Here is a 20986-nt window from a genome sequence, read left to right on the forward strand (position 1 = left end):
GTGAGAAAGAGCAAATCTTGCAAACATGTGAACAATTGTTCCTCTCCTCACCTTAAGGCTATCAGACAGGAGAAACGTTATGAAAATATTTGGAGATCTGATCTTTCTGAAATAAATAAGAAAAACCTAAGAAATCTAGCTTCCCAGTACAAAAAATAAATTATCCTTGCAAAACAAACTTCTTATAACCTTCGAATCTCTCAAGCGAAATCTAATAATAAAGAGCTCTTCTCAATTCTGAAAGAAATAGAAACCCCCATCCAGCCACCTGACTCATGCATCAAGGACAAAAACTGGTGCACATATATTCAAAATGCTCTTGCCAACAAAATTACTTCTCTACAAACTAAAATGAGTAACAAAAAAGATTCCCTTCTCTCCATTTCCAAATTGAGTAACACCAGTCCTACTCGAACTCACCCCACCTTGACGTCACCTCCTGTGCCCACACCGCTCTTCAACTTCAGTAAAGTCTCCACCAAAGAGGTTGAAAAAGTTATTTTGCACTCAAACCTTCGAACTGCCATGGGGATCTATGCCCTGCACAACTGATAAAAGATGCAGCTCGAGAACTCTCACCATTTATTACTAAACTAATAAATGCATCCTTTACAGCTGGTACCATACCCAACAATCTAAAACAATCCTGAGTCCTCCCACTCCTTAGAAACCCGACTCTAGATCCTGCCATCCCTACTAACTACTGCCATATCACTACAGTGCCGTTTCTTCTCAAAATCCTTGATAAAATAGCATACCAACAAATTCAACAATACCTTGAACTCAACCACCTCCTAGGAGTCCGACAGTCAGGCTTTAGACCCCAGCACGGGACTGAGACTGCACTTATCTATCTTAAGGCACAGATAGATGAGGTGAGAGATGAGGGCAAGACAGCACTTCTGCTACTTCTCGACCTCTCAGCTGCATTTGATCTGGTCAATCACGAGATCCTATGCACACTTACAGTCGGCAGCGCATTTCTCACAGGAGGCAACTGAATGGATCCAGTCCTTCCTTAACAACCACACTATGCAAGTTTTTCCCCTTCAGCAACAAGGTTCTTGCGTCTCCCCCACCGTGTACAACATTTTTACAAAGACCCTTTTCGATGATCTAGGTGGCCTGGGTATCACCTACACTAACTATGCGGATGACACCCAGATCCTCATCCCGCTGACGGGGGATCATGACAAGGATTTGGCCTTTGTAAGTCTAGTGTACCTCATCATCCAGGCATGGGTGGCCTCTCATGTCTATGCCTGAATGATGACAAGACAGAACTCCTCATCCTAGGCACCGCACCAAACCCCAATAAATTAGGTCAAAAATGCTCCTCTTTTGTCATTAATAATAATATCATCACTGTAGCTAAGGAGATTAAAACCTTAGGATTCTATTTAGACTCAACGCTCACCTTCAAAAAACAAGTCAATGCCCTGCTTCCGCCACATCTTATACATGCAAACTTATTAGGGCATCCAAACCATTCCTCTCACCAAACAACTGCATCACTCTAGCCAGAGCACTGATCCTATCCAAGCTGGATTATTGCAATGCACTCTACGTAGGCAGTAACAAATACATTACAAATAAAATCCAAACCCTACAAAACAATGCCTTAAGAGCAGCTCTAAGCCTCCCATGGAAAGCACATATCTCAGAGACTAGAAGATCATACAATTGGCTTTTCCTTAAATCAGTCTCTCTGACTCATAAATGCCTACACCAAGCGGCCCCCCAATATTTGATAACGAGATTCACCAGACCGACTTCCTGCCGCCCCTCTAGAAAGGCCAACTCTAACCTCCTCCTTGTCCCAAGATTCAAACGTACTATGTCTGGAGGGAATAGCTTTCCCGTCAAAGCAGCGCAATTCTGGAATTCCTTACCACCATCTCTTCGGGAAAACCTTCCCTACCCACAATTCATATCTAATACCATCCGCTGGATCAAGGAACATGACATCTAATGCTTTTGACATCTAACCTCTTCCACTGCCACGCCTACTGTATATTGTGTTTAAATTGCATATCCTCTCACCTTTATGCCTAGATATATCTACAACTTGTAATTATGTATATTCACCTATAATTTATACTTTGTTGTACTGTCCTAAATGTTTGATGCTTCCAACACTGTAACCTAGTTGGATTCATTTACTGCGTGCTTTGTAACAGTTTTGCACTCCTCTTGTTGCTCTGCGCCCTGCTACCCACGGGTTAGGTGCGCTTTACAAATAAATAAACAAACAAACAAACAAACTAATAAAGCTTATTTGAAAAGAAAAAAAAAATCGCACAGGAAAATATTCTTGGTTGAATGAATCTCCAATCCGGGACTTCATGGGACTTCCTTTGGGTCATCATCTACATGTCTTTCAGGGTTATCATCTTCACCCCCTTCTTCGCTCCAGGGGGCTTTCCAGGAGACTCCATTCCAGTGGTCTCCTCCAGGGATCCGGCACTCCAACGATCCAGCGCTAATGGGGAAAACAGTTATTTTTCTAGAGTAAAAAGAAAAGACAACTTAAGTATGGAGCACATCAAACCCTTTACTTTTCCTTTCTCACTGGAGTATCTGAAATTAACTTCAGTTATGCACACAAATGCAGATTATACCAAATACATTAATCCAAGACATTTCCCTATGACTGGCTGAAAACAACATGAATTAAGCACACTAATATCACATGGAATTTTTCAGATAACAGTCTCAAACACAACACTCCTTTCTCTTAGTTGTGTAACTTTTATTTTTGTTCACTAACTTGATATATTATACTCCTTGGGCCATCTTCACACTATTTACACCTATCCACCTGCTATGGCAATTCTATTTAATAGGCAAGCGCTTCACGTTTTCACTCCCTGTTAGTTTCAACTCGCTATAGTCTTTTTACTTCATATTTTGGGTGAAAGGGCTTAATTTGATTAATGATAATGATGTGTTATTTATATTGCACCTTTACCCAAAGCGCTTTACAGAGAACATATTTACATACGATATCACCCAACCGAAATTGGTACTCATTTATCGACCTCGGAAGGATGAAAAGCTGAGTTGGCCTTGCCGGGATTCACACCTGTGACCTGCAGATCACGCTCAGTTCGCAGCAGCGGCGCTCAACTGCTAAGATATCTTACCGGCGTAACATGGATTAACATGGACAAACTGTTGCACTGTTAATTCTCTCTCCTTTTCAGCAATTCTCTAGACCACAGGGGAAGCCTTATCTACAATTCTATATTGCCCTTGCCATGCTGCAAGGAATTTTGAGTTTGTATGTTTCCCCTTCCCGAAATTAAACTTGTATACCTGGTCTCCTATTTTATACTCTCGCACAGGTGCCTTCCTATCATAATATGTCTTTGCACCATCAGCTGCCTTTTCCAAATTTCACTGCGCAAATGCAAACGCATATTGCAAGTGCTTTCTCAATTCTACCACAAACTCATAAATTGTGGACACATATATAAGCACCTGTTAATTTGTTCTGTAAAGTAAGTGCTGTGGCAGAACCATTTTCCTTCCTGTCAATATTTCACGGGGGCTGAGATTTGTTGATTTACAGGGTGTCGACCTGATAGCCAATACCAATGGACGCTGCAAATCCCAACTAGATCCCAATGAAAGAGAGAGGTGAGGCTGTCCTGAGCAGGACAACTATTATAAAGCCCCCCTGCAGTGCGTTTACATCGTTTTTAAGGCAATACTAGCAACATTGTAATTTCTAACATGTGTTCTGCACTATTTTACTTTGTGAATACTGCTATACTGAATTCTGCTTCAGGACGCCGTCGCAAGGCTTGTCCTGTTTGTTTGTTCGCAAGTGGGCGATACTTGGCCTCACTTTGATCCCGCTCGGCAACTGATGTGTCAGAGCGTTCGCCACAGTGAATTAGAGAGGTGAGGCTGTCCTGAGCAGGACAGCCATTATAAAGCCCCTCTGCAGTGTGTTTAATTAGTTTTTATGGCAATACTGGCAACATTTAACGTGTGTTGTGCCAGATCGTTCGCCCGCGCAGCACGCATGCCGTCAGCGCACCAAAGGCGCACTTAAGGCAAGCCCGTTTGTACCCATCTGTGCTAAGACCGGGTTGGATGGGGTTTTGCCTTTGTCCCGATATGAAATGCTGGCTCTAGCACCTCCTGGCACTCGTTTTCCTACTGGTTGGCATAACCATTTAGCACTTTGCCCTGCTATTAACTTCCAGCCTTCACTAGTACAGCCTTTGAAGTTAGCTGGGCAAACACCTGACCCAACTTTATTGTTACTGAATACACGTTCGCTGCCTGCCCATGCAGCTGATATTTATCAGCTATTATCTATCCGACAGCCCGACCTGTTGGTTTTATCTGAAACATGGCTACAGAAGTCCTCAGCGCCGACCTTGCTTCAAGCTATACCGGATGATTTTGGAATTATTCATGTAGACTGCCCCACTCCGCAATTGGGAGGTGGGATAGCAGTTGTTTTTAAAACTGCTTTAAGCAGTTTCTAGATTTAGCTTAGCCACTCTATACCCATGGAAGCTCTCCTATTCCATTGTGTTTTCTCTCCTTCTTAAATTGACCATTTAGTGGCCATTAACAGCCCGCCCGGCTCAAATGTTGGGTTTCTTGAGCCCTTCTTTGAAATGGTGGCTGATTTATACACCAAATTCTCTCACCTTGTTGTCCTAGGAGACCTCAGTTTGAAATTTAACACCCCTCAAACCCCTGGACTCAGCCATTTCTTTAATAGTTTGGCTGACTTGGTGCTGACTCAGTTGGTTTCAGGCCCTACCCACAAGTTAGGTGATACCCTAGATCTGGTTCTGGCCTATCAAAATTCTGTGACTACTCTTCTGCCAGAGCCAGTTCTATGGTCTGACCATTATTTGGTTACCTGTTTGTTTAATATGGTTAAAGTACAACATAAGCCGCCAAGGAGGTGGCAACGCTGTTGGCGCTCTGCAGATCAATCTGATTTGGTTTAATCATTTGAGGATAAATGCAGCCAGGCCTCTATAACGACCTTGCATGTACTTGCTCAGGCAATGCTTGAAACCGCATATATGGTGGCTCCTCCTTGGCTCATTCAGCCTCGTAGGTTGCCCCCAGAACCTTGTTTTAGTGAGAATTTTAGGGCACTTTGTCTTGTTTTGAGGCAGGCGGAACGCAAATGGCAAAGAGCAAATGATTCTGCCTTAACCAGTACTATAAATCTTGTGCTGCAGCCTATTCGGCTGCGATTATGTTAGCTAAGAAAGCATTTTATGCTCACAAAATTGAATCATTATATTTCCCAAAGGCGCTCTTTCCTGTGGTTAGATCTCTTTCCTCTGCAGCTACACTGGCCCTATCCCCAAACAGGATCTCTGTGATTCTCTGGCACATTTCTTGTAGAATAAATTGAAACAATACATGCCAATATCAAGTCATCTATGTCTACCGCTCCCTCTGAGGTGTTAATCCAAACTCCTATAAGCCTGCTAACCCCGTATGACTGGTCTTCCATCCCTGTCTTTTCTGAAACTGGTGTGCTTACTGCTATTCAGCACATCAACTCAGGAGCGCCGTCTGACGCAATTCCCATAGCAGTGATGAAAGCTATTTCTGCTGACCTGCTGTCTGAGATTACGGTGGCAGTTAATGTGTCTTGTCAGCAGGGATGCATTCCTATTGAGCTTAAGGCTGCAACGGTGATCCCTCGTCTCAAGAAGCCATCGCTTTACCCTTTGCTGCCGTCTAACTATTGTTCAAATTCTCTTTTACCGTTCCTCATGAAACTTCTGGAATCACAGCTGTCTCCTCTGCTTTCCTCTTTCATGGAATCTACAGGGCTCTTTGACCCCGCCCAGTCTGGTTTTAGATGTGGTCGGGGGACGGAGAGCGTGTTGGTCTTGGTTCTGGACGATATGGCCAGGCTGGTGGATGCAGGAGGGGTTGGTACCCTGATCCTTTTAGCTCTATCTGCGGCTTTTGACACCGTCGACCACCCCATCCTGCTCGCCAGCGGGGCCCAAGTTGGAATATCTGGCCAGGTCCTTGCCTGGTTCACTTCGTTCCTGACCGACAGAGCCCACACTCTTTCACTCCCTCCTTTTCTTTTGTGTCTTTTCACTCTTTTTTGTGGTGTCCTGCAGGGATCCGCCTTGTCTCCTATTCTCTTTAATATTTATATTTGGCCTCTTGTGTGTTTCATCCGCTCCTTTGACATCAGGTGCTATCCTTATGCCGACAAAACTAACTCAGATCCTGATCCGGCTGGATCATGATCAGACTGAGTTGTCGTTGTGCTTGAATCAGTGCCTGACTGCCGTGGTGGCATGGATGAACCACAATTGGCTTGAGTTGAATGGAGACAAGATGGAGGTGGTGGTGGTGGGCTCTCCCCCTGATCCTTCACTCAGGGTGTCTTCCTTCTGGCCCTCTTCTTTGGGCCCTCTTCCAGTGCCATCAGCCAAGGTGAATAACCTGGGTGTAGTTGTCTAGTACTCACTTTCGATGGAAGATCAAGTGGATGCTGACTGCCAGGTGGGTAATTTTCATCTGGAAAATGCTTAAGAAGGTGCTTCCTCTCATTCCAGTTCACCTTCACCCTCCTGTGGTCGCAGCCTTAGTGCTCGGCTGCTTAGATTACTGCAACTCGCTATATCTGGCGCAGCCTTAATCTTTAATCCAGAGACTTCAGCGTCTTCAAAACATGGCGGCCAGAGCATATGGGGCCCATATTTCACCAGTGTTGCGGTCTCTACACTGGCTGCCGGAATCCCAGCGCATTGTTTTTAAGTCTCTATGCCTAGTACACTGTGCTATGCACAACTAGGTGGCCGAATATCTCTGTAGCAAGTTCACTCGCTACCTCCCTACACGGCAATTATGATCGGTTACTGCAGGTCTACTTGTCGTTCCCACTTTTCGCTGCTCCCGGATTGGAGGCAGAGCTTTTTCAGTCGCCTCCACCCAACTTTGGAATGATATTCCTTTAGTAACGAAAAAGTCTTCCTAAGCATCTTGCTTTCAGGAAACTGTTGAAAACTTACTTATTTCTATAAATTCCGCTGCAGTTCCTCCCTCTCCTCTCTCTCTTCTTAGCACCATGATACCTTGGTCACTGTGCGCTCAATAAATTCCATTAACATAACATAACATCTGTCTTCAGCTACAAACCGTTTCAACATATCAGATATCGATATGTTACACTGTTCCGCTCTTACCATAGCGTACGGTTACGCTCTCGTCATTGTGGCTACATGCACTCTAAAGCTACAGAGCCCCTATGACTTTTTGAAATCTTATTCACAAACCTTCCGTATGCGGTATGCCCTCCACTCGATTGCCCACAATTTAGAAGGCTATAACATCCACTTCAAGGATATCATGACTGCTACACTGAGAGTTTCGCAGTTGACACGGATGCATTACTGATATTAATATACGGTTAGGTCTAGGCTCTCAGATTTCACTAAGAGAAAGGTGGCTGAGGAAGCACATCATTTCCATTTTCTCACCGGGAAGCTACTTGACGAGACACAAGGCTAGAATTTGTTTGTCCACCATCCACCTGCTGCCGGCTGGGCTATGGCCATCTGGTCTGCTAGGCTGACCGGAGAGGGAGAGAAGAACTCTCCCCGGCCTGCGTGCACTCCCGAAGGTGCATCCAGAGTGGGCAGGAGGTTTCTGTGTGCCCCGTAGCACAGCAGGAAGGATGGAGACCTTTTTTTCACCTCTGCAGTGCTGTGGGCCAGAGGATGACTTTCAATAGATTGCAGCGAGGTAGCTAGTCGGCTACTTACGAAACCCTGACCCAAAATCAGTTTGTCTATAAATTATTTAGCACCAGGTTCCCCACGAACATGGTGCACTACGGGTGAGAGAGGTTACCCCTTTCTTTACACACTTGAGTCCTGAGGTGAGTATCTCTATGCACTGGCCTCGAGGCCAGCTATCCTAGGCAAACCATCGCTCCACAGTGGTGTCATTACTGTTTAGTGGGGATTCTGACTTCGAGCCGTTCAGTTATAATCCCACAGATGGTACCTTCGCCCCATTGGCTCCTCAGCCAAGCACATAGACGAAATGTCTGAACCTGCGTTTCCTTTTGTGCTGAGCAGGATTACTATTCCAACAACACATCATCAGTAGAGTAAAACTAACGTGTCTCACAGTGGTCTAAACGCAGCTCACATTCCTTATAAGTGGGTGAACAATCCAACGCTTGATGAATTCTGCTTCAAAATGATAGGAAGAATCAACAACAAAAAAGCAATGTTCCTATGAACGCGTGGCTTCCACAAGCCAGTTATCCCTGCGGTAACTTTTCTGTCACCTCCTGCTTGAAACCCCAAAAGTCAAAAAGATTGTGAGGCCCCGCTTTCACGGTCTGTAGTCATACTGAAAATCCAGATCAAGTGAGCTTTTGAACTTCTGTTCTGCAGGAGGTGTCTGTTCTCCCTGAGCTTGTATTATCGTTTGACAGGTGTACCGCCCCAGTCAAACTCCCAACCTTCCACTGTCCCAGGGTGCGTCCATTGGAATTATAACAATAGTGGTATTTCACTGGTGACCCGAGGGCCTCCCACTTATTCTAGACCTTTCATGTCTCTTCACAATGCCAGACTAGACTCAAGTTCAACACTGTCTTCTTTCTCCCCTGACTCTGCCAAGCCTGTTCACTTGGTTGTGGTTTCTCTAGATAGTATCTAGGGATAGTGGGAATCACGTTCATCCATTCATTCTGCCTCACCAACTAGATGACAAGACATTTGGCTACTTTAAGAGAGTCATAGTTACTCCCGTCGTTTTCCTCTGCTTCATTGAATTTCTTTCATTCAGAGCACTGGACAGAAATCACATCACGTCAACACCCACTGCAGGCCTTTTCAATGCTTTGTTTTAATTAAACAGTCCATACCATCCATTTTCAGTGTTAGTTGATTCGGCAGTTCTGTTGTTACACACTCTTTAGCAGATTAGGACTTTCATGGCCACTGTCCTGCTGTCTACATCAACCAACACCTTTTCTGGGGTCTGATGAGCGTCGGCATGGGCGCCTTAACCCAGCATTTGGTTCATCCCACAGCACCAGTCCACTTACCAAAAGTAACACTCTGGGCACTCTCATTCAATTCCCCGCTCCATGCCAGCGAGTTGGGCTTCTTACCCATTTAAAGTTTGAAAATAGGTTTAGATAGTTTTGGGCCAGACTTCTAATCATTCGCTTTACAAGATAAAACTGGAATTTCCAAGAGACACTAGTAGATGGTTTGATTAGTCTTTTGCTCCTAACCAGGTCAGACGACCTATTTGCACATCAGGAATACTATGGACCGCCACCAGAGTTTCCTCTGGCTTCAACCTGCCGAGGCATATTTCACCATCTTTCGGGTCCTATCACACATGCTCATGCTCCACCTCTTCAACAGAGCGGGCGAGATGGGCCGGTGGTGCGCCCACCAGAGCACTGTGATGGGATCTCAACTCAGCTTGTGTGCGCCGGCCCTCACCTTTGTTGCGCCACATGATTTCATTCTGGCCTCCGAATTGTGCACATGCTAGATTCCTTGGCCAGTGTTTCAAGGCGGGTTGGGTGGTAACTGGCATCACCGCAGACCCCTGGTGCCCTCCATGAACCTCTCTGCCCAGCGGCATGATGCAGTTGAAGGGCACTGAGGACAGTCCACATCAGTCAACAGTCCCACCGGGAGCAGGGGTTGCCATCCTCTGACTCTGATAAGACCCGATCCCAGTGCATTGCGGGCTGCTACCGGCCTAACACCGTCCGTGGGGTCAGCCTCAATCAGAAGTACATAGGCCCCCCCGAGCAATGCTCTATGCCACTGTTCCCATGACCGCTGCAGGGCGGGGATTCGGCACTGGGCTCTGCTTCACTCGCCGTTACTGGTTAATTCCTTTTCCTCCAATTACTAATATGCTTAAATTCAGCTGGCTGCTATATCAGACCCGAGGTCGTAGTCGGGGAGCCGAAGTTGGGCTGCCAGCCTTGGGCCTGGGGCTGTAGGGGTGTTTTGCGCGCACCACGCCTCTGGGGCGGGTGTGTTTGCACTGTCCACAGGGAGATATAGGCCAAAGCCTGTCTGGGGAAAGGTTTCTCACCAGATGCGGTTGCTAGGCCTGCGCTCCAGGGCCATCCCACACAGGCAGTCATGGAACATTACAGACAGCCACACGTGGCACTGCCAGCGTCCCCATCACGGGGAAGTTGCGTTGGCTTTTTGGGTCATCACCACACTGGGCACCCCGGCGCATGGCCCTTCCGACCTAAAGAGTGGGAAATGCGGAGGCCAGGATAAACCAGCAACAAGCCTCTGCACCAAGTCCAGGGATCCTGCAACAGCGTTGATCGGGCTCTGATCTCAGGGGAATGAAGGGATCAAGGTCCCTGCGACGGAGACAAGCGTAGCCCCAGGAGTAAGTGTTGATGATCAATGTGCCCTGCAATTCAGACTAATTCTTGCAGCTAGATGCTTTCTTCATCGGCGTGCAAGCCGAATGATCCACCGCCATGAGTCACAGGCAACTTTCAGATGTCGGCCCGACCTGCCTGTGCAGGAGAGTCTGGGTGTGAGGCAGTGCTTCCCATCCCACCCACGTGATGAGAAGGCACATCGACCCATCAAGCTTCCCCACTTTGGAGTCGGCTGAGACCATCAGGGTTTAAACAAAAAAAAAGTTCCAGGCTTTCAGCCCGGGAAGTACCTGCCATCTGCAGCAGCACCAGAGGCTTCCCATGGCAAAGAAGAAGGCTGCTTCGCTGGCGGACCACTCAGATGGAGGAGGCAGGAGGTTAGGTGGGACTGCAAGAGTCTTCAAACCACAGCCCGGACACACACAGATCTGAGAACTAGGCACCTGGAGAAAACAGAGGTTCATCCACTGCACCGAGAAACCTGGCCATCGCTCACGCATGGTGGTAGGCGGCCAGACCTCGACGCCCACCTATTGAGTAGGCCTATCTGCGCCTTGAAACACTATTTGCTGTATAGGCGCTTTATGAATACCAAAGAAAGAAATACATAAATTGCTCAGAGCTCACCTAGCATGCCAGGCCCCATCTGCCTGGGGACGATTCCTTTGAGAACAGTCAGCATTCCCTCAGCTCTCGACAGCCCCACTTTCCTGCTGACCGGGAGCCCCATCAAGGCCCAACCTCCCACTGGTGGGTCAGAAATAGAGCACACAACCAGCACAGCCGTTTGAAGCCAGCTCAGAAAGGGATTCACTCATGGGCTTCTCTTTCTCATGCATGTGTTGGGGGTGTTAACCTGCTGGATTGTCCCTGTCGGCTGGGCAACAGTCCCTCTGGGGGGGGGGAATCACAGCTCCAGCGCCTGGTCCCCCAAGGGCTCTCGCCGTGCACTGCTCTGCTGGCTGGACTGTAGCTCAAGGTGTGCTCCAGGCTGTGGGTGTGCATGTCTGGGATGCAACTTAGATCAGGCCTGCGTCTCTCACTCCAGTTGCTCCACCGTTAATGATCCTTCCACAGGTTCCTATGGAACCTTGTTATGACTTTTACTTCCTCTAGATAGTCAAGTTTGATCATCTTCTCGGTGCTCCACCAGGGCCGTAGCTGAACATGGCAGGCCGATCCGAGGACCTCACTAAACCCTCCAATCGATAGTAGTGACCGGCGGTGTCTACAAACGGCAGGTACTTAATCAACGCAGGCTTTTGACCTGCACTTACTGGGAGTTCAGTGTGATACCCACACTTGCTTGCGAAGGGTAGACACGCTGATCTGTTCAGTGTAGCATGCGGGCGGCCCCACACATCGGCATCACAGACCTGTTCTTGCTTGATCTTGTGTGGCTGAATGCTACTTGTCCCTCTAAGAAGTTGAAAGCCAGCTACTAGGGGTTCGATAACTAGTTAGCATGGAGGAGTCTTACTCGTTATCAAAATGAACCAAACAAATCGCCCCAACTAAGAATGGCAGTGCACCACCACCAGCACACACGAGGTCACCAAGTAACATCAACCCCTTTTGTCTGGAAAGGGACTTGAACTTAATCGTTGCAGCCACTGGGAGCCAGTGAAGAGATTTCAGGGCTGGAGAGATACGATCCCTGGGTTTGAGGACTAGGACAAGTGTCGCAGTCCTTCCTGTTCTGGATGCGTTGCAAGGGGCGGAGAGTAGTGGCACACAGTTTTATAAGGAGGCTGTTGCAGTAATCGAGCCTATAGAGAACCAGGGCTCTAGAGTCAGTGAGCTTCTGGGGAAAAGAGAGGAAAGGAAGAATACCTCTGAGGAGGTGCAGGTGGTAGTTTGACTTCTTAGAGACGTTGGAGATGTGTGGAGAAAAGGAAAGCGTGGAGTTGAAGATGACGCCGGGGTTCTTAGCCTCACATGTGGGAGCAGGGAGAAGGTCAAGGGAGGCCGGCCAGAGAGTGGCAGGAAAGGGTATCAGGTAATATTATCCCCACATATATGGTTGCCGTATATAATATCGCCGGGAAAAGGTTGTGGCGATATTATATGGGTGACCATATATATGGGCACAGGGGCAGCCAAAAAAAAAAAGAAAAAAAATTAAAAGAAGAAAAAAGGGGTTGGGGGTTGGGGGGGTGTCCCCCGCATTCTCCATGCAATAATGTCCACACAAAAAACGGCCATTTTTCAGCAATATTTTTGCATGGCGATATTTGTTAGGGGACATTATTACATGGAACACAGGAAAAGAAGCTGCAGGAGTGCCGATGAAGAGGATCTCTGTCTTACTGGCATTAAGACAGAGGTTGTTGGCGGCTCACCACTCCTGGATTGCAGACAGACAATCAGAGACGAGAGAGGGAGAAGAGGTGGTAGAGGGGATCCTGAAAATGAGCTGAGTGTCATCCGCATGGCACTGAAAGTTGGAGCAGAGTGCAGCAATGCGGTGGGCAAGGGGTGCCAGATATTGGTTGAAAAGCCAGGGAGAGAGGTTAGACCTCTGTGGAACCCTACAGGTGGAGAGTGAGATAGAGGGAAGGAAGGACCCAAGTTGGACCTGGGAGGGTTGATAGGAGAGGAATGAGGTCAGCCAGGCCAGGGCCTGTTCATTGATACCCAGGTTATCACGGAGGCTGTTGAGCAGGATGGCATGGTTAACCGTGTCAAAGGCAGAAGAGAGAATGAGTAGGATGAGGACAGAGGGTAGATTAGAATCACCTGATGTGCCTGAAAGAAGAGCTGAAAAACTCCCAGAAAGAAGTTAGGGAAGATATCAACACCCTGGAAAACCGGGTAGACACTGCAGAGCAGGGTCTGTCTAAAATTTCTAATGATGTCCTGCAAAACTCCGACCTCCTCGAACAGATTGCTACGGCGACGCACAATCTAGAAATCCAGGCGGAAGACCTGGAGAACCGGTCTAGAAGGTCAAATGTAAGAATTAAAGGCCTGGGAGAGTCCCAATATTGGCACAGATCTGAAACATATAGTTCACCAATGCTTTACAACGCTTTTGATGGAAACCGCACTAGAGGAAATCCGTATTGACCGCATTCATAGGGTCGGCCCTAAAAGAGCCAGACACGCCAAGTGACGTGCTGGCTGTGCTGGCCTCCTACGAAGAAAAGGAAAGGATTCTGTGAGCAGCTAGTGGTCAGACTTCCATTATAATAAACAGATCAAAAGTCCTCCTATACCAAGATCTGGCGGCTTCTACATTGCAGAAAAGGAGGGCAATGGGTCCAGTGACAAAGGCATTAATAGATAAGAAAGTCCCTGATAAATGGACATTCCCCTTTGGCCTGCTGTTCTCTTGGCAAGGAAAGCAACAAAGACTCACCATGGGCACCGAAGGCCTCCCCGTCCTCGGGATGGAGGAGGTCGAGGATTTTCCCAGAGGCAATAGGCGAGGGGTCGCTCAGCAAAGGAGCAGGCCATGGGACTGGTCGACAACATAGGGGAGAAGAGGAGATAAACTAAAAGGCCCTTTCGCAAAACGAGGGGGAACGAAGACTGATAAAGAGAAGTAAAGCCTGCAACTGATAGAATTACTTATAGGTGCCACTTGGAATAGTTTGAATTAGGGGAGGGGGGCGAAGTAAAAATGGGTGCAACGAGGTGACAATAGTTCCAACAGGCTCAAGTTGGCTGGGCCGGGCCGCAGTTGGAGAACAAGTTGGAATCGTTAGAGGTCAGTGGTACCTTACGTTCGGGGATAAAACGTGGCCCAGTTCCCAAGTATTTGGGGATGAATCATAAGATACTGAGCCTAGACCGGATGGGGGCGTGGGGGGATTGTTGAGGCAGGGGTTGGGAAGGGAAAACGGGGGGTTGGGGATCGGGGAACGCAGTGTCAGATATCACTAAGTGTTCAGGTGAAACAGAAGGAAGGAGCCAAAAAGAGAAAGTGCAATAGCAACGCCGATGTCATTAAAGTTATACTCACATAACGTCCGGGGGCTGAACAACACAGGGAAGCAGAAGAAACTGGAAGCACAACTAAAAATGGGTGCAACGAGGTGACAATAGTTCCAACAGGCTCAAGTTGGCTGGGCCGGGCCGCAGTTGAAGAACAAGTTGGAATCGTTAGAGGTCAGTGGTACCTTACGTTCGGGGATAAAACGTGGCCCAGTTCCCAAGTATTTGGGGATGAATCATAAGATACTGAGCCTAGACCGGATGTGGGGGGGGGAGTGTTGAGGCAGGAGTCAGGAAGGGAAAACACCGGGGAACGCAGTGTCAGATATCACTAAGTCTTCAGGTGAAACAGAAGGAAGGGGCCAAAAAGAGAAAGTGCAATAGCAAAGCTGATGTCATTAAAGTTATACTCACATAACGTCCGGGGGGCTGAACAACCCAGGGAAGCAGAAGAAACTGGCAGCACAACTAAAAAGGGGAGCGGTGGATTCATACTGTTACAGGAGACTCATGTTCAAAGCGGAGACAGCCCAACGTTAAGCAAACACCAGTTCGCACAAATATACCAGGTGAATGCCAAAAATAAGACAGCAGGGATCCTGATAGGCTTCAGGAATACGTTGGGAATCAAAGTACCCCACATCCAGGCTGACCAAAATAGTAGATATTTGTTCCTCCAAATTATCTTTGAGAACAGGGTACTAACTATTGGGATGTTATATGCCCCCAATTCGGGCCAGGAGGCGTTTATGTATAAGGTATTGTGGAAACTAGAAAGATTTGCGGGTGGAGAGATCCTCCTGACCAGGGACTTCAATTTAGCTTGGGACCCAGATAAAGCCAGGGGCGTCCTGGCGACTACCAGCGGTCAGAGCCCGTCCAGCACCCTATGAGAGATGTTCACAGATCTTGTATTGAAAGACCTATGGAGAGCAAGAAAAGGGGATGATATGCAAGGGGCTCCTCTGGACATCATCTGGGACACTTTTAAAGCATTGGTCAAGGGGTAAAAAAAAATATATCTCTCAACGCAAAGAGGTTAAAAACCCCCAAACCCTTTATTCAGCCTCAAAATCTCCCCCACAAACAGATGTGAATGGGGGCCTCCCACACAGCTCCAGGTCCGGGGCTGCAGTTCAGACCTCCTTCTCCCCTCAATCCTCGTAAGGGAATCAACCTTCCCAGACAGTCCACTCACCACGCAGGGTCCTACGCTGGAGAGGCCCTCTATGCAAGACTCCTCAACCGGGTGCACAGCGGGAATCTCAGAGCCCCCCGCACGCACTCAGCAGCTAGGCCACCGGCGCCGACGATTTCTACTCCTCAATGGCAGCGCTGGGATACCATATCCACAGGATGTACCTTCCTTCGCTGCCAGCTCCTGAAGCCTCAGCGAGGAGCACTCCCCCACTTCACAATGCCGCACATGAGCGAAGGCCTCTCGGCGGGTGTAGGGGGACCAGATCCCCCACAATGACTAGCTCCTTGTTCCTCTCCTGGCTGCAGATCACTGCACTTCATCAGGAGAGGTTGCGATTTCAGAGGCCTTCTGATTCGGGAAGCCAGGCTGTCCTCTTCTTCCTAGAGACTCCCCTCTTCTTTTCCAAGGTCCGCTCCCTGTAGGTGCCTCCACCAGCGCCACAGGGGATCTTTCGGGGGGCTTTCCATGTACCACACCTTCCTCCACTCTGTCATGGAACATATCTCTCAGTTGTTGGGCTTCGGGCGAGGGGGGAGTGCAGACAGGGGGACAACAGCCCTTTTTACTCAATGTGGGATACGGAGCTCGCTCTCGGGCCGCCATCTTGTCCACGTCCACTGGTGGCCTCCAGGTGTGAGTTTTGAATACAGGGCCTAATCAGTATTCTGGTGTAATGTTATGAGTCAGTGGTCCTATAATACCTTTAAAAACAGAAGGTGCTTGCTATTCAGAGGGGACGTTAAGTACAGCTGAGCTACCAATATGTGATGTAAGTGCTTAGTGACATACGTAGCTACTACTGTTTCATTTTCAAGTTTCAAGGGTGTTCGTATAGTGAGGCGGCTGCTGAGGGCCAAGTAACTTGGCCCAAGCTACACTTAATATTCTAGTGGTCAGCGTGGGGATTGTGCACCTTGGTAGCTCAGTGGGTTTGTGCTACTGGGACTGTGCCACAGGTCAAAGTAGCTGGTTCTTACAATTGAGATTTGACAACACACAAGTGGCTGTGACAGGGTAAACATTTTGCCGGGGTGACAGCAATTCTCGGTGGTTGTGGTCAAGCGCCTGCATTTCAGAAGTGGCCTGGGGGATCTTAGCATTACGGCCTATTCAAAGGGTGACACCCTGGTTGCATGATTGGAGTTCACAGTTTGTTTATTTAGAAATATACCATTGATGGCAATTAAATGCTCACTGCATGGTTGGAAAGGGGAGCGCATCTAGCTTGAATGCATATATTTGTACAGTAGGAGGAATAGGGCACCATTTTAATGGTAACATTACAAACATAAATGTGGTGGTGGAAGGAAACAGTATTTCAATGATGAAGAACACTGGATAGCACAAGAGGTTGAGTAAAGTAAATGTGGCCATTCCATAGACTAACTGGGTTGTAAAGGTAGAGACAAGGTTTATTTCCATACAGCGGAGCAGAAATGAATAATTAAACCGGCATAGAATCCCCATCCCAAAATGTTAAACTCCTGAGCCCAGATACCTCTGGGGTTTTATACAGTTTTACACAATGGGCAACATACAGAAAACTCGGTATGCTACATTTAGTCTGTTACATTAAAAATTAACCTTCTCACCTAACATCCTCAGGGCAAGGCTTTACAGGCTCATCCAAACTCAATGTAACACTGCTTGGCACGCCCACATGACATAAGCAACCTCCTCTACAGACATTTCCATTACACCTATCAGCACAAAACTGCAGACTCAGCATTCACGTAAATGGCTTCTCTGGTTCTCGTATGTCTAAACCCTCCTTCATGACATAATTGTGGGCATGTATGTGAGTGCACCCTTGCCTCAGATGGTGGCTTATCTCATTGTTGCACGCCCTTGTAGGACCTCATGCGCTTGCCAACCAGTCATCCTTTGGCACTGCCACTACCTACCCTAGCATTCTGTGACTCATACTTCAATGCCACAATGATGGCTGCCGTCCAGCACCATCCGAGGTTCATGTACATCCATGGACCTAAAGTAAAATGCCACCAATTTTTTTTCATTTATTTTTTTTTATTTTAATTTTATTGGTTTCTTACAAACCTTTAAAATGGTTACAAACAAAACACAAAACACAACACATAATCAGAATATGTCATCCTTTAGGAGTCCCTTAGAAATACCCCTCCCAGTTATCAAACGAGTAAGCAATGCACTGTTGTCGTTACTCATCAGCCGACAATATATTCAGGCGTTTTTCAATTAACATTAGAAATCGAGTTAGTGGTAATATCAGTTTCATGTCCCATCCTTGAGACATATAGGCCCACCAGTCGTCGGCACAGCGGGAGGGGTAATTTAGGCCCCAAGGCCCCAGGTGAATTGTCCTTTCTGAGCGAAGTGCCGTGGAGAATAGCACCAAATGCTTCAGGGTTTCCTTATCTTTAGTGCATAGTCTACACGTTAAGGTTGAGACTTTGTTTGTTCTCCATGACGCCAACAGCTCGTTAGTTTTAAATGCGTTCAGACGCAGCATCATGAACACTCTTCGAGCCTGTGAGTCTGGAAACATCTCGATATAGCGTTGTAGCACGTTAAATGGCCTTGTTTCAAGCGGGGCGTCCTTCATCATGGAGGCTGTGGCACGTTGTGAGCAAGTTTACTCCCAGTCCGCGCACCAGATTTTCAATTTGGCAGCATTCGGGTCATTATGCAGCATATCCAGGCTAATTCCGTGATCACTCAAGATCTCTTTACATCTTTTAGACCATAATGACACCATGCTATTATTAGCTGGCGATGGGTCATGAAAGATGTCAAATTGTGGTATGTGCTCACGCTGACGAGATTTCCGAAACAAACTTACTAGGGCCCAGCATACCCTAGCATGTAGCGAGATAAGCGAGAGTTCATACCTCACACAAGATGTCGGAGTTCCCCTTGGCAAAGACAAAACTTTAGACCAAAAACAGTGCTCCAGCGGTGACCATGTATCATGACTGCAACCCAAGGCGTTTTCAGCACCATATAATAACACTGGGATTACCTTTTGATGGTAAAAAGCTAGAACTGGTTTTAGTGAAAATTTCCCAAATGTTTTCTGTATGATGACCGCTTGACTGGCCAGTTGTTTGCATTACCTTTTATTTTCAATAATCCATGGTCCATCGTTGATTGATGAATTTATTAGCATTCCGAGATATTTTACGTTCTGAGTTATCTGAATGGCGTCCCGACCCAAGTGCCATCTTGGTTGTCTCAACTTGTTTTGTCTTCCGCTGTTAAGATTCTTTAACACCAAAATTTCACATTTTTTTGTGTTTATCACCAAGTAGTTAGATGCAACGTATTGGGCAACCGCATTCAGTTTCCTCTGTAGGCGGACAGGTGTTAGGTCTATAAGAACAAGATCGTCGGCGTATAACAGGCAACTTAGACGGGTCTTATCAATCTTACAGAGTCAATTGCCAACCCAATATCTGAGATGAATAGACTGAATATTGCAGCAGCTAAGGGACAGCCTTGTTTTACCCCTTTATAGGTTTTGATTGGGGTAGTTACATTTCCAGATCGATCCAACCGGATTTTTATGGAGGTTTCGGAGTGCAATTCTCGAATTGCTGCCATTAAGTCAGCTGGACAGCCCCAACTTTGTAGTTTTGACCACAAGCGAGGCCTGTCGACGGTGTCAAAGGCACTTGAGAAGTCGATAAAGGCCAAATATACCTTAGATTTAGATTTTATCGCTTCCATTTTCATCAGGTTCAGGAGTAACAAGTTTAATGAGCAGCCCACTTGCTTCACAAAGCCAGATTGTCTTTTATCTACATGATTAGACTTGATTGCCCAGGTCGCCAGTTTTTGCTGTAACATTGTGGCGTAGATTTTCCCCAGAGTATCCAGTAATGCCACTGGGCGATAGTTTTTTGGGCATGTTCTGTCCCCTTTCTTGAATATCGGGACAATAACAGCGGATTTCCAGGATTTAGGAGTCTTCTGGGTTTTATATATTCTGTCAAATAGGGTTACGCATATTCATGCCCATAGCTCAGGCTGCTGTTTAATCGTGAAGTTGGTAATATGTAGAGTCTGCCAGTAAACATCTGAAATATCTGAAAAACAAGAAGATCATATTCTGTCAAATCATTCTTTTTAAATAAATCTTATTAAGCCCTTCAAGTGTACAAATGGTGCATATAAGTGTCACCCCAATCCTATATTGTTATCACATTGGTCCGCAACTGCATGGAACCAAGTATGACACCATCAAATGTGAACTGGAGAGGTGGATTTGACAGACGTCAGGAACGCTAAACATTTCTTGTTATTTTGATTATTTCACTTTTACAGAATTCCCTAATAAACAATACAACTGTAATATTCAAAAGTATCTGAAATAAAGCAACAACTTTGGCATTATAGGGAAAAAAGATTTGTATCCATGCAACAATGTAACCTCTATTTGTGTATATTCAAATGTGTTTCTTATTTGTTTGTGATAGCAGGAACTCATAGTCATGAAAATAGAAGAGGAAGATGTCAAACGTGGGAAAGACAATACCAAAGAGATTTACATGAACTGGAATGATCCACAGGAAGATGTGAAGAGTTTTGAAAAGGAAGATTCTGAATGGCAAGCGTCCTGTAAGTTCATACTGTGAATCAATTTACCGGCCTGCAATGTTACTTATTTATTTATTGTTGTCTTTAGTTCAAATTAACTTTTACAACATTACAAATACACACACAAACAACTACAAAAGAACAATCACAATAAGTTCAACATCTGCAATGTTATACATTAAAACCTTTTGGCTCGCTCCTTTCATTTGCTTGCTCGATTGTGTCAACAGATTCAAATCTGTTGGTTGCAAACGGTTTGTTCCAGTATAGGATGGTATTGACCTGCCAAATATAAAAGATTTTCTCATTAGGGGAGGTTGAATCTTAAAGTGGTGGACCCGAATACTGGCACAACTCAGTAAATAAATGGTTTAAAATCGGTTTGAATCAGTCGAGCCTCTAACAAGCTGACTTGCGTGCTAATTTGAACTAAGCAGCAAAATTCCAGATTCGACTTGTGCATGTCTCTGATCAGCTGAAACATCCAGTGGCATTACTAGCTCAAGCCAATTTATCAGGATTTGAGAAAAAAGACACCAATTTTCTCAAGTCTTGTCAAATGGGCTTGTGGTCATAAAGTATGTCCTCTGATGGCTTTGTTACTAGCTCAAGTAGATTGCACCTGATTCGAGCCAATGGGTAACAATTGGCTGAAATTGTGTCAAATCCACTCAAGCTCAAAAAGTATGTGCTCTAGTGACTTTATTAGCTCAAGCAGATTTGACACGATTCGAGCCAATAGGCACTTATTGACACGAACAGTGTTGAATCGGCTTGAATTTTTAAATCCGTTTGATGCATACTTCATGTTTGCTGTAAACATTTTGGGTACAGGAAATGTTTAGGAGTAG

The 20986-nt window shown here is 46.4% G+C and overlaps 1 protein-coding gene across 2 annotated transcripts in view; it reads left to right on the plus strand.

The window, feature by feature from the left end:
* The window catches only part of SH2D4A (SH2 domain containing 4A), a 575867-nt gene that overhangs the window by 300049 nt on the left and 254832 nt on the right, over positions 1–20986 (plus strand). The window contains exon 6 of one of the 2 annotated variants that reach the window (XM_069626354.1): positions 20015–20156. In XM_069626354.1, coding sequence (XP_069482455.1) covers positions 20015–20156 — 142 coding nt within the window. The remainder of the gene's footprint in view (positions 1–20014; positions 20157–20986) is intronic. The other variant, XM_069626355.1, reaches the window with a different exon arrangement.

The sequence above is a fragment of the Ambystoma mexicanum genome, chromosome 6p, assembly GCF_040938575.1.
Source record: "Ambystoma mexicanum isolate Mex_15411 chromosome 6p, UKY_AmexF1_1, whole genome shotgun sequence".
NCBI classification, from domain to species: Eukaryota; Metazoa; Chordata; class Amphibia; order Caudata; family Ambystomatidae; genus Ambystoma; species Ambystoma mexicanum.